The sequence below is a fragment of the Berghia stephanieae genome, chromosome 2, assembly GCF_034508935.2.
Source record: "Berghia stephanieae isolate SIO BIC M18660-M18661 chromosome 2, UCSD_Bste_1.3, whole genome shotgun sequence".
NCBI lineage: Eukaryota > Metazoa > Mollusca > Gastropoda > Nudibranchia > Aeolidiidae > Berghia > Berghia stephanieae.
Window position 1 is genome coordinate 71,451,290 of NC_088361.1, and position 16,842 is coordinate 71,468,131.

Here is a 16,842-nt window from a genome sequence, read left to right on the forward strand (position 1 = left end):
AACCACAAAAATTTGTACACAACATGGAAATTATCCAAAATCTAATGATTATATAACCTTAAAGAATTACCAAGTTTATGGCAATAGAAAATCAAAGGATTTGTCTTCTGTCTTGCATTTTATTTGATATAGTTGTATACAGTCGACTCCGGATAAGACAATGCCCAGGGGAACAGAGAAAAAAATCAACTTAACCGGAGTGTAACCAAATGAGCAAAAATGCTGTGAACAAAGCAAGCCAATCCAGAATATGTCCCTTCATGTCGCCCTTTTCGCTGACGTTGCTTGGTCGCGTTGAATTGACAACAGAAGCAGAGGTCCCTGCAGTGGACATCAGAGGTTCCTACCCCCAATAGCCCCAAAGAGGAATCAGAATACATAAAACGCGGAATTTGAGATCAAAAAGCGGAATCAACTTACTGTTATTGATTATGACATGCTTTGCAACAGAAAATGTAATAGACAATCCAAAAGTACTCAAATGATAAAATATAAAATGTGTAAAAATGTGCAGATTGTGTAAAGACTAAAAAGGGGGTCAAATAATAATAGAGGACACACAGGTCCTGGCAGTCTCAGAGTCAGAGCAAAGCATTAAACGGATGGATTTAACCTTGTCAGGACCCTAATCTCAACACAGGACTTATCAAACAAACGCGCTTGCCAGCACACAAATACACAGGGCTAAAATGAAATAGGGAAAGAAGCTGACCTTACTCAATAATATTAAATGGGTCATTGACCTCATATATTGGAGTAAACATAATAATACTTTGGTCAACCACCCTCCCAAAAATATAATATATAAAAATATAACTTTGAAGGGACGAGATACACAAAATGTATGTTGATTGACCATAGTTGCTGACGAAATAAGCCATAGCTCAGTTTTTTGTTTTACAAGAGATTTTTTATTTTATTTTCCTTGATTGGAAAGCTGAAAAGCAGAATGTTTGCCTTGAATGCAGAATGTAGACCAATTAAGTGGAATTATTCTGCGAAAAGCGGAAGGGTAGGAGCCTCTAGGTCAAGGTCATGCTTCTGGTATGCCAATTTCCTCTGCAATGATTTTTTCTGTCCCATACCAGACTTTTAAACTGCATCGATCAGCTGGATCTTTCTTTTCAGTGCTAGGTTTGCCATTGTAGTTGTAGACTTGACTTGAATTCTTGATAAAATTGATACTAATTAAGAGGCCCATTACATAGGATGGCCTGGGATTAGAACCAAAAAGTTGCGACAATGTAAAATGTGAGATGGAGCAATCAGAGTTATTTGATACTGCTAATGTACATTGAGCATGGGCATCAAGCAAACCACCTACATCACATCGGTGTGCGCCAATCGTTCGCGGATACTCTTAACCATTGAAAATTCTTACTGGTAGCTTTTTTAACTGTTGGAAATACTTTTTATTGTGGTCATGAGTGATAAGAACATCGACTTAAGCGACATCGACTTATGTGGATTTTTTTCTTTTTTACTAATGTTATATAGGAAGAAGGGGGAGGGACCAAGGAAAAAAATCGGTAAAAATCGACTTAAACAACGTCGACATATCTGGAAATTATTCTTAAATGTAAGAATAAAAGGTTTACAGCTTGTATTATAGGAGAAATTTATAAACTGAATTAATACATTATCTTTCAAAGTATTGATGCATAGGAAGAGTGCTTCCATTCATTTATATAATTATTGAGTACAAAATAAGTAACCAACCTGTGTCTGATGAGGTTACGGTACATCAAATCTGACAACAATTCTTTCTTTGGCGAATTCAATGGTATTAATGACTAAAAGGGAGGAAAATGAATGAAAAGAATTGGAAATTTTGGCAAATTGGGAAATTTAATGTTAACATTCAGCGGGAGTGGATGCTTTAAGTCAAAGAAACTGTCTTTATCCCCCTTCATTCATATTGTGACAGAAATTCGAATTTCACCTCAACGTTAAAAGAGTCAATAAAATTAACAAATTGTTTCAGTGAATTCTAAGTTACAAGCATAATAACCAATTCAAAGTACTAAATCAGTTATAAAACATCTTCAACATTATACGCACCATTGTGTAAAGTCACATTCTCATTTCTTTTTGGTGGTTTTACGGCACTTGCAACACTTTAAGGTCATTTAGTGCCAGTAAAAAGGGAAATGAAAGGGGAAAATATTTAGATCTGACGTTAAAAGCAATAAAGAAAGTTGACATGAGGAGCTGCTTCAAAAAGGGAACAGAAGATTACATGAGCAATCTATCAATGTACCTACCTTGACATTATTGAAAATCCAATCCGGACACAAACAAAGGATCTCACTATAAAGGATACACTCAAATGTTTACAAAACAGTATACTCAAAATTAAAAACGATAGTATGTAACAGACAGATGATTTACATTCAAAAAATATCTTTCAAGAAAAGGAACTTAATTCAACTGCCCCGTCTAAGCTAAAGATCCCTGTCAGGATCAGGAAAAGAACCCTGAGATATGTCAATCCAGAACAAAGCCGAGAGCATTGTGAAAATGAAAACAGATATAGCAGGGAAACCTCAACACCCACTATGGGAGGTCAAAGGGCTCCAAAATCCATAAATTTATGAATTCTTCAGAATGAACCATTGTGAGTTGCATCTTATAAAATTAGAAAGAGAGAGAAAAGCTAATATTTTGATGCTGCAAAATCTTGCTTTAGAATGAAACTCATCATATCAATAACAATACCGACAATGATTATAAATTAAAATTTTACCAAATAAATTTGATTTTTGGTTGCTGTGCAATTATCACCCCAATTCAAAGTCAGAATGTACAGAAAGCATCTACATACAGTGGACTCCGGATAAGACGATGCCCAGGGGAACCGAGAAAAAAATCGACTTATCCGAAAATCAACTTAACCGGAGGGTAACCAAATGAGCAAAAACTCATTTGAACAAAGCAAACCAATCTAGAATAAGTATGTCCCTTCATATCGCGCGGTCTCTGTAGTGGTCGTCAGAGGTTACCCCCAATAGCCCCATAGAGGAATCAGAATACATAACAATCGGAATTTGAGATTTTAAAAAAGCGGAATCAACTTATTGTTATTGACTATGACATGCTTTGCAACAGAAAATGTAATAGACAATCCAAAAGTACTCAAATGATTAAAAATAAAAAATGTGTAAAAATGTACAGAATGTGTAAAGACTAAGAATGGGGTCAAATAATAATAGAGAACACACAGGTCCTGGCCGTCTGAGAGCAAAGCATTGAATGGATGGATTTAACCTTGTCAGGACCCTCCTCCCCCCACCCCCTCCCACATACACACACCTAATCAAGCAAACGCGCGTGCCGGTACACACACACACACACACACACACGGACACAGGGCTAAAATTAAATAGGGAAAGAAGCTGACCGTACTCAAATAATATTATTACCGATTGAAGCCAACATATAATATTACCAAGGTCATTGACCTCACGAATCGGAGTCACAATAATAATAATAATACTTCGGTCAACCCCCCTCCCAAACATAAAATATTATCCGACATCAGCAGCACACACTTTGAAGAGACTAATCAGACATACAAAATGTGTGTTGATTGACCATAGGAGATGACGAAATAAGCCATAGCTCACTTTTTTTTCGCTAGAGATTTTTTTTTTTTTAATTTTCCTTGATGGGAAAGGTGAAAAGCGGAATTTTTGCCTTGAATGTGAAATGTATACCAATTAAGTGAAATTATTCCGCGAAAAGCTGAAGGGTAGGAGCCTCTAGGTCAAGGTCATGCTTCTTGTAAATCGTCGAGACAGAAATAGCTGGTATGCCAATTTCCTATGCGATGATTTTCTGTCGCATGCCAAACTTTCCAAATGCATCGAATCTTGAATCTTCCTTTTCCGCGATAGGTTTGCCATTGTAGTTGTAGACTTGACTTGAATTATTCTTGATAAAATTGATACTAATTAAGAGGGCCATTACATAGGATGGCCTGGGATTAGAACCAAAAAAAAAAATCTTGAACTTGAAGTTGCGAGAATGTAAAATTTGAGATGGAGAAATTAAAGTTATTCAATACTGCTCATGTACATTGAACACGGACGTCAGGCAAAGCACCTACATTACATCGATGTGCGCCAATCGTTCGCGGATATTCTTAACCACTTAAAATTCTTACTGGTAGCTTTTTTAACCAATGGAAATACTTGTTTATTTGTGATTTTTTTGTAGTCATGAGTGATAAGAACATCGACTTAAGCGACATCGACTTATGTGGAGTTTTTTTTTTTTTTACTAATGTTGTATAGGAAGAAGGGGGAGGGACCAAGAAAAAAAATCGACTTAGGTAAAAATCGACTTAGGCAACGTCGACGTATCCAGAGTGCACTGTAATTGTAAACACCATTCAAAAATTGGTGATTATTTCCGTAGATAATTTTTTTTTTCACACGAGCCTCTGCTAAAGGAATGTCAGTAAAAAGAATAGGAATCAGGTAAACCTGTCCATTTTACTTACAGAAGTGTCCTTTTTGTTGACATATCTTTGAAAAAAGTCATTCAGCCATCGCCACTGCTCCTGTAAAATAAGTTTAAAATATCAGATAAATAATTTTAGAAAACTGCTTCATTTGGTGCTGCTAATAAAATGTAGAGAGATGTGAAATAGACCCATGTTATCCCCAGGACATTAACAGACCTGCCTACTTCTACCAAAATATTCGTAAAATTACAAATTTTGGCTCCATTGCAGAGCAAAATAAGCTACTCAAATTGAACAAATCTTATACTTAGTCACATAGTGTAAGGACTTTGATACTGTGGGAAAGTGTTTGTTGTTGTGTTTCAATGTTTGTTGTTATTTGGCTATTGAGTTGTTGTTGTGAATTGTTTTCATGTTGGGTAACCTTGGGTGTCACTGTGAGTTCCATTCATTGTTGTGTGTTGTTTCTTCCTGTGACTATGAGTTTGTGATGTCACAATGGGTATAAAAACGGAGTTGCATTCATTTCGAAACTGATAATGGATTGTTGATTTAAATTAGTCAAGTGTTGACTCTTGATTTTATTACCAGACGGACTATTCGCGCGATGCTTGTTGTTGTGTTTCAATGTTTGTTGTTATTTGGCTATTGAGTTGTTGTTGTGAATTGTTTTCATGTTGGGTAACCTTGGGTGTCACTGTGAGTTCCATTCATTGTTGTGTGTTGTTTCTTCCTGTGACTATGAGTTTGTGATGTCACAATGGGTATAAAAACGGAGTTGCATTCATTTCGAAACTGATAATGGATTGTTGATTTAAATTAGTCAAGTGTTGACTCTTGATTTTATTACCAGACGGACTATTCGCGCGATGCCTTGATACATGGCATTTTAACCACCCATATATGTCCTTTACATATATAGAGAACGCCCACTTCGGTGGAGACTTTTTCTTTATTATTTCCTATAATTTACCTATAATAACCCTGCCATTTTTAAAGTGTATGGTAGCACTCATTGCACAGGAATTAGCTTCTTCCAGGTAAAGAGTTCTTGTAAACAAATCAGAATTATGGATCTAAAAACTTGTTTCATCTGATTATGTTGTAAGTAAAGCGCCTTGAATTGAATTCCCCTGGTCTAGCTGTGTTTTATTATTGCTTAACCAGAGAGAAAAGCTGCAGTTATGCAGTTTTACAGCCATTTATAGGGGTCGGCAATTATTTTTGGACTGGCGAAATTACGATCTCAGCTAAGCTCAATTTTTTCTTCGAAACTTCCGAGTTCAATTTTTGTTTACTTTTGCCAATAACATTGTGCAAATGTGATTTCCACTCTACAAAATGGAGCAAAATTGGTGAGTACAATTCAATAATTTTACTTGAAAGTGCATGAGGGCTTAATCAACTCTTTTCAGAGAATTAGCCTGGTGAACCATTATTGGGGTCATGGTTTTCACTCCCACACTGATGTCTTGACTGAGATTGGAAGTCAACCATGCATGTGAGCTAAATTATTTGCATGTCTACTTAAATACTTCCCAATATTTGACATCAACAATACTATTTCTATGAATAATATACAAATAATTGGCGCCAAGATTGTTGCTTAACAATCTCACTGTGCTTTTCTAAGCAAAAGGTAACCGTCAGTATCATCTGTCTTTATTTAGATGATGAAAGCTTAGGCAGCCATGTAAAAGTTTTTCTACTCACCAAACACAGAAACCATTTTCCAGCTATACATGCTCCATAAACCCCCTATATATAGAATGTTTCTCTGAATTCTTTACATCCAGACTCTGTTAACATATCCACTTGCCATTGATTGTTTGGGTTTGTTTTTCTTTTTGATTTTTTTTTTTTTTTTTTTTTTTGGGGGGGGTTCATACATATCAAAGATTAATCAATCAATTATTGATGACATTTGAAAATCCGAGCTTCAGTCATGAAAAGAAAAATCAGTTGGAGAATCTGAGGACAAACCCTAGAGAGTATGGACTCTGGTATTCTTAGAATACTCAAAGAGAATCCTCCTTAAGTAAAATAATTTGATATGTATATAATAAATTAATAATATAATACAGCAAACAGATTGGCACATCTATTATCCAAAATTTAATGGGGTTGATTTTTCTCGACAAAAGTACTGAAAAATGAGAACTTGTTTCATTCAATGAGTTGGACAGAGCTTAAATAAAAAATGACATACGGATTCTTTTTTAATCAGGTTCTTATGAACATCAAACTCCTCTAAGAGTAAAGTCTTTCCAAGTCTATGGACCATCAAACTGATATGTGGGGATTTCTGGTATGGCATCTTTAATAAGTCCTTAATATTCTGTAAAAGATAAACATATGTTTAAGCACATAAATAGAACGGAAAAGGGACAAAATCAGCACTTATTATTATTTCTATGTTTAAAGCCTTTTTTTTCCACAAATCTTAATTTCAATATCTCTTTATGAGAGTCCTATTATCTCAGGTCATGAGAGAAAAAAAGCTATGATTCTTTGTGAGAAGATTCGAATCCACGAGCTTTTAATCCAATGGCAAGTGACTGATCACATCCCCACAGGATCTACCTTCATCATTAATTGTTTTACCAGTATACTGACTAATGCTACTGGAAAACTCTTTAGAAAATATAATAGACAGCTTTTATCATAACTTTAGCCACATTCAGTGAAAAAAAAAGGGAGACAGCACTACTCAAAGTCACACAGGACACAATAGAGACCAGTTTGATTCTTTCATGAAATTGGTAGTTCATAGGAAAAAAATAATTGACGTCTTGATTCTCGATTTGCTAAAAAGAAATGCATAAATACCACCTAAATATATTTAAAGGCAGCCTCTCTGAGTACAAACTCTAATCTTAAATATGTTCAATGTCAACTTTGGACATTTTCTCTTTCTTAGTTCCAAACTCTTCAATCTTTAAAAAAAAAAAAGAAAGATATCTTTGATTCTAATTGAGATAAGTGAATAAAATGAATATAGGTATATCACCCACTATATGAATAAAACTGGCTTTAACTGGGTTTTCCTATGGCATCTACGCAAATGACTGATTGACAAACAATAAAACAAAATTCAAATAAAATACCAAATGAAAGCAAATTGCATCTGATCAGGGAATCAACTTGAAGTTTACATAGACCAAACTACGTGAAAAATAGGAACACCTTTTGTAAAATCAGTAACAGGTTACACTTGAAATAATCTAAAATGAAAATTCATATATTCTTGTAATATATGAAAATTTCTAAATTGGACTTCTAAATTGCAACCTTAAAATTTAAAATCTCTACTTTTGATCTCATGAGGGATTGGATTGAAAGAAACATATACATATGCATAGAATTTTGTGCAAATCTTTTAAATGTTAAATTTACATCTGAAGAGAACAAATTGGTGATCAATCACCTTCACAATATGCACTGAGAAAAGATACTTTGCACACAGTTTCTTCATGCTATCGTTTCAGGAATTTTTAAGTTGATTTCCTACCCGATATAGAGCACCATTTTCTTTATCCAAAAATCTTCTAGTGACTAGAAGAGATTATAAAAGTAAAGCACTAGGAATAAAAGCAACGTGTTTATTATGGATAAAGTGCTATATAAATGAAATACTTTTTTGGTTCTTTTGGTTTTAAAATGAATTACCTTTGAGCTAGAGATCACATCAACTCTGCCAACAAGATTCATGTGGTTGTGGGCCAAATTTACACTGAAAAAAAAAATCTAAAGTAAAGAAAATCTGGTTCTTTTAAATCATTCAAAATGTGATGAGGTGATGAGTATGTATGCTCGATAGAGGGGGGAGAGGGGGGGGGGGGGATTTTGAGTCAAAAGCACAATGAAAGAGTAAAGTAGGAATTGATACAAAAGCCTATTAATGCTTCTGTTATAATTCATTTTCAGATCAACTGAACCAGAGGTAAACAGTGTATACACATTAAATAAAATGTATAATAAATCTTCAAAATCTGAATTTTCAAATGACAGCAACAGTACCTAGTAAATGCTGAGAAAGCATTAACAGATGTATTGTTAAATCCGGCATAGCCTTGAAATTTTGTCTTAGCCCAGTCATGAGGCAGGTGATTGAGGTCTGTGTTCAGGCGGATGGTGCTGAATTGCATGGGTACAGGATTTCTCTGCAGTGGGACAATGGCTGAAGGAGTCAGGCTGGACAAAGCATTACTGACTCCTATGAGGGCCTGTAAAAAAAGAGAATATCAAAGTTTATCACCTGCTTGGGCTTAAATTAATGAATAACAATGCTGGAGCATAGAAAATCTGAATGCTAAAAATTTTATTGAGCAGTTAAAAATACTGAGAAACATTAAGGGAATACTGAATAAATAATTACTAGCTGTGTCAGCAATGCAGCAAAAGTTAACCATGTAATACTTAGTCAGCTCCTGCTGGTTATGCTCAGTTTCACTAGAACTAGAGACAGAGTAACTTACCGCTGTGAATATACACAGACTATTTCACTAGAATCAGATAAATCTTATAATAAAATGCAAAGTAAAGGGAAAGTGAAGGAGAGAAAATGATGAGAAGATAGAGAGAGAGAGAGAGAGAGAGAGAGAGAGAGAGAGAGAGAGAGAGAGAGAGATAGAGAGAGAGAGAGAGAGAGAGAGAGAGAGAGAGAGAGAGAGAGAGAGAGAGAGAGAGAGAGAGAGAGAGAGAGAGAGAGAGAGAGAGAGAGAGACATAGACTACTCACTCCCAGAATCAGAATCTTATATGAATTTACATCTCTCTCATATTAATTAGAATTTCTATATTTTAACATAAATAAAAGTCCCTTAAACATCATTTTCCCCTATCCTGTCGACCATAATCCTAAACAAGATAACTACTTATCTTGTGTCAGTTTTGACACTTGGCACCAGCGTCTGTATTGACATCATTAAACTGTTAGTAGCTACAGAATTCATGCAAATACAGGTGTCAAATTATGACATACAACATGATCATGTTGATTTTCCAGTCTGAAGTATCTATATATACTAGTAAAAAGCCCGCAATTTCACGGGGAAAGAACTATTTTCATTCGATATTGCCAGAATCATTTTCTTGATTAGCTTGATTACGATTAGATGCACATTTTAATCGATGTTCTTGTCGTCACTGCCATGCTTTATTCGGCATGATTTTAGTTTATCAGTCAGTAGATATCAATATCAATAAGTCGCAAGTCTTTACCACGCTTTACTTGGGAGTGCTTTGCACTACCTTCAATACTTCACAAATTAAAATGGCGGCCGAAAATCAAAACAATGGTCAAATTAGGAAATTTTAAACTTTCACAAATCTATCAAGGTTTGTTCTAGAGTTTTTAAAACACTTTATATGATGACAAATTGAATAAATAAACGCCTGACAAAAGATCAACGATGAAAATACAAATTGAATGAATACTGGGGATGTAGGAGCTTTCGGAATGTTTCCCCTTTACTTAACTTATGTGAGGTCAAATGAAAATCTGAAGCGGACGCGAATAATATCAAGTCCCAGAATCTGTCTACTTTTGGTTTGTTCGGGCTAGACAGAACCAATTGACAGTTTGCCGAAACGTTTAACTAAATATTTACCAGGGCAATAATTATCACATCGATGGCATAAAAACGACAGTAATATCAGCAGTAATATTAGTTGATGTTGTTAATCGGTGAAACTTGTTTAAAATTTCTGTAAATCCGACTGCTGTCATGTGATCAAGTGAATTATATCACTATGAATGCCACGATTTGCTGAAAAATGCCAATCTGACAGTTCCTAGCAAACACCCCCCCCCCCCCCACCCCCTTGCTCAGGAATTTCTCTACTTGATGGACACCCCCCCCCCCCCTTTTTTTTTCTTCCACGCAACCATATTCCAACACACACACACACACACACATGTATAGATAGTTCGAAGATGACGTCACTCAGGTCTTTGTTATTGTTTTTTGCCATCCACGTTTATGAGTAATGCTCACTGAACTGTATCAACCCGACTATAAACGTTCATGGATACATTGAAATTCCTACGAGTGGTGCCTGAAATTCCTGTGATATATATATATATACAGAGACGCCAACTTAAAATTTGGTTCACGGGAATTTCAGGCACCACTCGTAGGAATTTCAATGCTGAAAGAGGAATTTCTGCACACAAGAAAAAGGAATTGGAATGGCATTTGGCATTGTGTTTACATATCGTATAGTTCTAACTGATTAGAATTATATTATGATACATAAACACATTTCCAAATACAATCCCAAAGTTTCCTTATTTCAAATGAAGTAAAGCGCCAAAACCTAATGGTAGAGATTGTAGTACTGGTGGTAGTGAGGATGATGTGGTGTTGGTGGTTGTAGTTATAGTAGTAGTGATGATGAAGATATGATAGTGGTTGTTGTTGTAGTAGTAGTGGTAGTGATGATGAAGATATGATAGTGGTTGTTGTTGTAGTAGTAGTGGTAGTGATGATGATGTGGTGGTGGTATAGTGGTTGTAGTAGTTATGATCGTGATGATAATGATGTGGTGGTGGTTGTAGTAGTGGTGGTAGTGTTGTTGATGTGGTGGTGATAGTGGTTGTAGTACAAATGGTAGTGATGATGATGTAGTAGTGGTGGTTGTATTAGTATTAGTAGTGGTCGTGATGATGATGTGGTGCTGATATTTGTGGTAGTAGTGGTAGTGATGATAATGATGTTGTAGTGGTGGTTGTTGTAGTAGTAGTAGTAGTAGTTGTAGTGATGATGATGTGGTGGTGGTGGTTGCAGTAGTAGTGGTAGTGATGATAATGTGGTTGTGGTGGTTGTAGTAGTAGTGGTAGTGATGATGATGTGGTGGTGATGGTGGTTGTAGTAGTAGTGGTAGTGATGATGTGGTGGGTTTTTTTTTATTTATTAAGGGTTTTACGGCGCTTGCAACACATTAAGGTTATATCAGCGCCAGTAAAAAGGAAGAAAATGGGATAGTAAAAAGTTATAGAATTACAATTAAAGCACCCAAGAAAAGGTAAGACAAAGGGGAATTGGTTCAAATAGGAAACAGATGTAGATTCCAAGAGCACACTATCAAAGTACTTAGTTTGAGATCACCTAAAAGTCTCATCCAGACACAAGCACAGGTCCCAACTAAGAGGGATACACTCAAATATTTACAAATAATGATATATAATATGTAAACAAAACAATACAGTGCATAACAGAGAGATGATTTACAAGGAAAAAAATATCATCTCCCAAAACTCTAACTAAACATTTGACTGTTTCCCTCTGAGCTAGGGTATCCGGCCAGGGCCTAGACAAAACTAAGTAATCTCATTCCAAGACAAAGACAGAAAGCATGTTGGAAAACAGATATAGGGGGATAGAAGACACAGAAAGTACCTCCCTGCCCACTATGGGAGGTCAGGAACCCCACCCAGGATGATGTGGTGGTGGTGGTTGTAGTAGCAGTGGTAGTGATGATGATGTGGTGGTAATGGTGGTTGTAGTACAAATGATAGTGATGATGATGTGGTAGTGCTGGTAGTAGCAGTAGTGATGATGGTGTTTGTAGTAGTTTTAGTGGTTGTGACAATGATGTGGTGGTGGTGGTTGTAGTAGTAGTAGTGGTAATGATGACGTGGTGGTGGTGGTTGTTGTAGTAGTAGTGGTAATGATGTTTTAAGTTTTTGTTGTTGTTTTTAGAGAAGTGTTTTACTGCGCTTGCAACACATTTAGGTTATATTAGCGCCAGTAAAAAGGAAGAAAATGGGAAAGTAAAAAGTTCTAACGTTCAATTAAAGCACCCAAGAAAAAGTAAGACATAGGGGAACTGGGAACAAATAGGGATCAGATGTAGATTCCAAGAGCATACCACCAATGTACTTAGTTTGAGATCACCTATATAAGTCTCATCCGGACACAAGCACAAAATCCAACAAAGAGGAACAGACTCAAATGCTTACATTATACATTAAAAATAACAAATATAATAATACATAACAGAGAGAGGATTTACAAGGAAAAATATATCATCTCCCAAAACAATAACTATGCATTTGACTGTTTCCCTCCCAGCTAGGACTCCGGCCAGGGCCAGGACAAAACCAAGTAATCTCATTCCAAGACAAAGACAGAAAGCATGTTGGAAAACAGATATAAGGGGATAAAAGATGCAGTATGTACATCCCTGCCCACTATGGGAGGTCAAGAACCCCTCCCAGTGTGGTAATGATGATATGGTGGTGGTTGTAGTAGTACTACTAAGTAGTGGTAAAGATGACGTGGTGGTGGTGGTTGTAGTTGTAGTAGTATTGGTAGTTGCAGTGGTGATGATGGTTGCAGTAGTAGTGGTAGTGATGATGATGTGGTGGTTGTAGTAGTAGCGGTAATGATGATGTGGTGGTGGTGGTTGTAGTAGTAGTGGTAGTTGCAGTGATGATGACATGGTGGTGGTGGTTGCAGTAGTAGTCGTAGTGATGATGTGGTGGTGGTTGTAGTAGTAGCGGTAATGATGATGTGGTGGTGGTGGTTGTAGTAGTAGTGGTAGTGATGATGTGGTGGTGGTTGTAGTAGTAGTGGTAATGGTGATATGGTGGTGATTGTAGTAGTAGTGGTAGTGATGATGTGGTGGTGGTGGTTGTAGTAGTAGTGGTAATGATGATGTGGTGGTGGTGGTTGTAGTAGTAGTGGTAATGACGATGTAGTGGTGGTGGTGGTGGTTGTAGTAGTAATGATAGTATGATGATGTGATGGTGATTGTAGTAGTAGAGGTCGTGATGATGTGGTAGTTGTGGTTGTAGTAGTAGTGGTAGTGATGATTTGATGCTGGTGGTTGTAGTAGTAGTGATATTGATGATGATGTGGTAGTGGTGGTTGTAGTAGCAGTGGTAGTGATGATGATGTGGTGGTTGTGGTAGTAGTGGTAGTGGTGATGATGTGGTGGTGGTGGTTGTAGTAGTAGTGGTAGTGATGATGATGTGGTGGTGGTTGCAGTAGTAGTGATGATGGTTGTAATACTAGTGGCCATGATGTGGTGGTTGGAGGGGTTGGGGGGTATCCTTGGAACAAATTGACCTCACCGGAATTTGCCCGGAACCCGGATTTTTTTGCTCCAGACGGTGAAACCGGACTTTTGGCATCACTGTGTATGTGTGTATATATATATACCTATATATATATATTTTAATATTTACCACAATGTTGGAGTCAGTCTACATCGATGTTTCAGGCCTTTTCAGCCATCGTCAGTCACCACTTCATCAAGCAACAACACACAACAAACCAATCTCATGTAACACACAGTCCTGACGATGACTGAAAAGGCCTGAAATATCGATGTAGACCTACTCCAACATTGTGGTAAATATTAAAATGATAATTCGCTCCATTTCTACATGTCGAGCACTATTTGTACCATATTTGTATCCAACACGATATTCAATATATTTTTTTTTTTTTTCTTTTTAACAATTATGTTTAATATGAGGAAGACAAGAAAAGAAATTTGAGATAGTGATCGTTCAGTGGATGGATATCAACATCACCTAGGATTCATTTGCGGAAAAATTAAACCTCCAACTACCATCCAGTTCTCTGAAATAGTGGTTAGAATTTAATGAACAAATTGTAGAAATAAAAGAAGATCAATAAAGTTAACACAGGTAGATAGGCAAGGAAATTTTAAATCAAGGTGGGTGAACTATGGACTTATTTACTGCAATGTGTTTCTTACTGGTTGGTAAATAAAAATAAAAAAGGCTGGATGATGTTGAAATGGCTGGCTATATGTTCCTTAGAGGGTTGATTAGCAAGAGCTTTAAATGCGTCTGTAACATCGTCAAATGCGGCCCAAACTGACCATGCTATTTTATTTCCCTTCCCTGCAAATGAGCTGACACTGTCACACCCCATAAAGACGTGGAAAAAGGATATAGCCAGAGATTTTTCAGGACCCAGGGATTCAACAATTGAGTGGATAGGTATCAGTCTTCTATGTTTTCCTGAACCGTAGTTGACAAACACCGTTTCCATTCCCAATGCAGCAAACTGTGATATCAGAATGATAACCACATCTAAGTCAACTGTTCGTATAACCCAAGATTTGAAGTTACACTCGCTTCCATTCTTTAACTGAAGTGCCATTCTGGTGTCATCGTCTTCTTGAGTACAAGGGTACAGCGATTGCAATGAATCTTCTACGTCTGTAATAGATGTGTAAATGTTCTCACCTGTAGTGCAAACAACAAGCTTCCCTGGTGTTTTCCTTGTTGATACTTTTGAGGATAAGAAACAGAACAGTTGTATCCACTTTGTTGGTTGAAGATTTTATGTTATCTTTGACATAGACATCAAATACAAAGGCCACTCGATTAAATCTTTTCAACTGGGTGTTTATAGAATGAATAAATACACCAGAAGCATCTCCAAAGGTTTTACAGTTTCCTCCAGTAGAGAGCATATGAATGAGAGCTGCTCCGTCATACATACAAAGTTGAACTGAATCAGGACAGTCATCAAAAATCGTTGACTGAGGAAGAAACTGAATAATGTCAGACTTTTGACATGAACGGAGCCTTCTCAATTCTGACAGGGAAGGTGGTTTTTATGTTAAAAAAACTCTTCCAAATTTCTATCTCTATTCTGGCAAGAAATAAACAGTCTTGAGAACAAATGACAATCCTGCTTTAGACACGCAATTTTCTCTTTCTGTATTGATGATTTCTTTGAGGAACTTGCATGGAAGATGGGAACATTATTTTTTTTGATAGGGTCATGGATTGTAGCTTCAATTGTGTTTAACCTTTGTTAAAGCTTTGCTTTCCAATTGTGTATGTATCCCTGACAGACAAGGCCGATTCCTTTGACATTACTTGGCGAGTGTGTAATGTTATTAGTCTATCCTCTTCTTCCTCAAATGGGTTTCCAAAGGTCTCCATTTGACCAGTAAAATCTGTAATATTTTTTGTGAAGCGTCTCTTATTTGCAGGAGTGTCCTCACAGTGACATTTAGTTTCCATTATCTTGATGATGTCAATATTTCTCTCACAACTTTCTGTCAGAGGTACAATTTCGGGACCTGCAACCATCCAGTTTAGTAGAGCAGATTCTTTATCAAAAATACCTATAGCTCCACCATCTGACTTGATCAGTTTGTTATTTTGCTCATGTAGCTGATCATCAGACATGCAGGAAAATGCTCTGTTTGTTTTTGTAGATACAAAATGCCCATCCATGAATTCTTTGAAATTGGCAAGGTGCATAGTTTCAAGGACATCAAGAGAATGAAGGAACACAGGAACCAAATGTGCATAATTTGTCCTGTCCAATACAAATAGGCAGGGACATACTAAGTGTCTTCAATAGAATTTAACTTGGTTGCTTTTTAAGGGTTTGTAGTAAGAGGAGAATTTTCAATGATTTCTTGACAAAACAGGCACTTCGACCAGTCAATTTCAGGGGAAGCTTGATCGAGTCTTGGAACATTGTTCAATTTTTTACAGTCGACAAAGGATGTCTGCCGCTTCTTTCCTCCTGCCATATCAGCGCATTCTAGGAAGAAAATAAAAATAAAACAAAACCCCATTACATACTAAAGAGACAATATTTAAAATTATTTCCTACAAAAGTGTGAATTACGTAGTTTATCAAGTTACAGAAAATGTTACCATCTTAAGGCAATATAGGGTAGCTGGAGAGCTGACAGAATGAACAAGTTTGTGTGCGTGTGAGTGTGTGTTTGTGTGTCTGTGCGTTTAGTATAATATGAGAAAGATTAAACACATATTAGTTGACGGGGCTTGGATAGCTCAGTGGTAAGATTCTCTGCAAAACAACAACACCAACAACACACACAATCACACACACAAAGAACGCATACTTCCAAATACCTGTTAGAATGGAACTTTAGTCCTTGCAATCTTGACCATTCAACAAATCAAACTAGCATTCCAATTTGACGAGGTCCCCAGGCATGATGCTTATTAATTTTAAGGAAACAAAGGACTGTGAGGATGGCAAGTAGAAATGTAACAGTAACAAACAAGTCAATACACTGTTTAAAAAAAAAAAAACCTGAACAAGCAAAAGGTAAAGCAATGTGTGTGGATATTAGCGTGTATTGGTAGAATTGTGCGTGGAGATGTTCTTTTATTGATCAATTGAGTTAATAATAAATTAGTTTGTTTTGTTTTTTTCTCGGGCAGCAGTATTGATAAACACCGTTATTCTATCATCAATCATCGAATCTAAAATGTTCTAAATTTAGTACTGACATAACACATGCAACTTATATTATTAAAATATATTCAGTTCCAAGAATGGGCCATAATAGTAATCTTACTTATTGCATCCAGGAGGCTTATTGTGTGTGTAG

General features: G+C 36.4%; 1 protein-coding gene across 5 annotated transcripts in view; it reads right to left on the reverse strand.

Annotated features, from left to right (window-relative positions):
* LOC144965473 (erythroid differentiation-related factor 1-like) overlaps window positions 1-16,842 on the reverse strand; it is a 61,475-nt gene that overhangs the window by 38,525 nt on the left and 6,108 nt on the right. For 3 of the 5 annotated variants that reach the window (XM_078900848.1, XM_078900846.1, XM_078900845.1), the window contains exons 2-6: window positions 8,489-8,694; window positions 8,138-8,201; window positions 6,678-6,806; window positions 4,505-4,564; window positions 1,720-1,793 (exon numbers count right to left, since the gene is read on the reverse strand). In XM_078900848.1, the coding sequence (XP_078756974.1) occupies window positions 1,720-1,793; window positions 4,505-4,564; window positions 6,678-6,806; window positions 8,138-8,201; window positions 8,489-8,616 (455 nt within the window). In that variant the 5' untranslated portion in view covers window positions 8,617-8,694. Of the gene's footprint in view, window positions 1-1,719; window positions 1,794-4,504; window positions 4,565-6,677; window positions 6,807-8,137; window positions 8,202-8,488; window positions 8,695-14,698; window positions 16,020-16,842 lie in introns of those variants that run through there. The other 2 variants (XM_078900850.1, XM_078900847.1) reach the window with 1 other exon arrangement.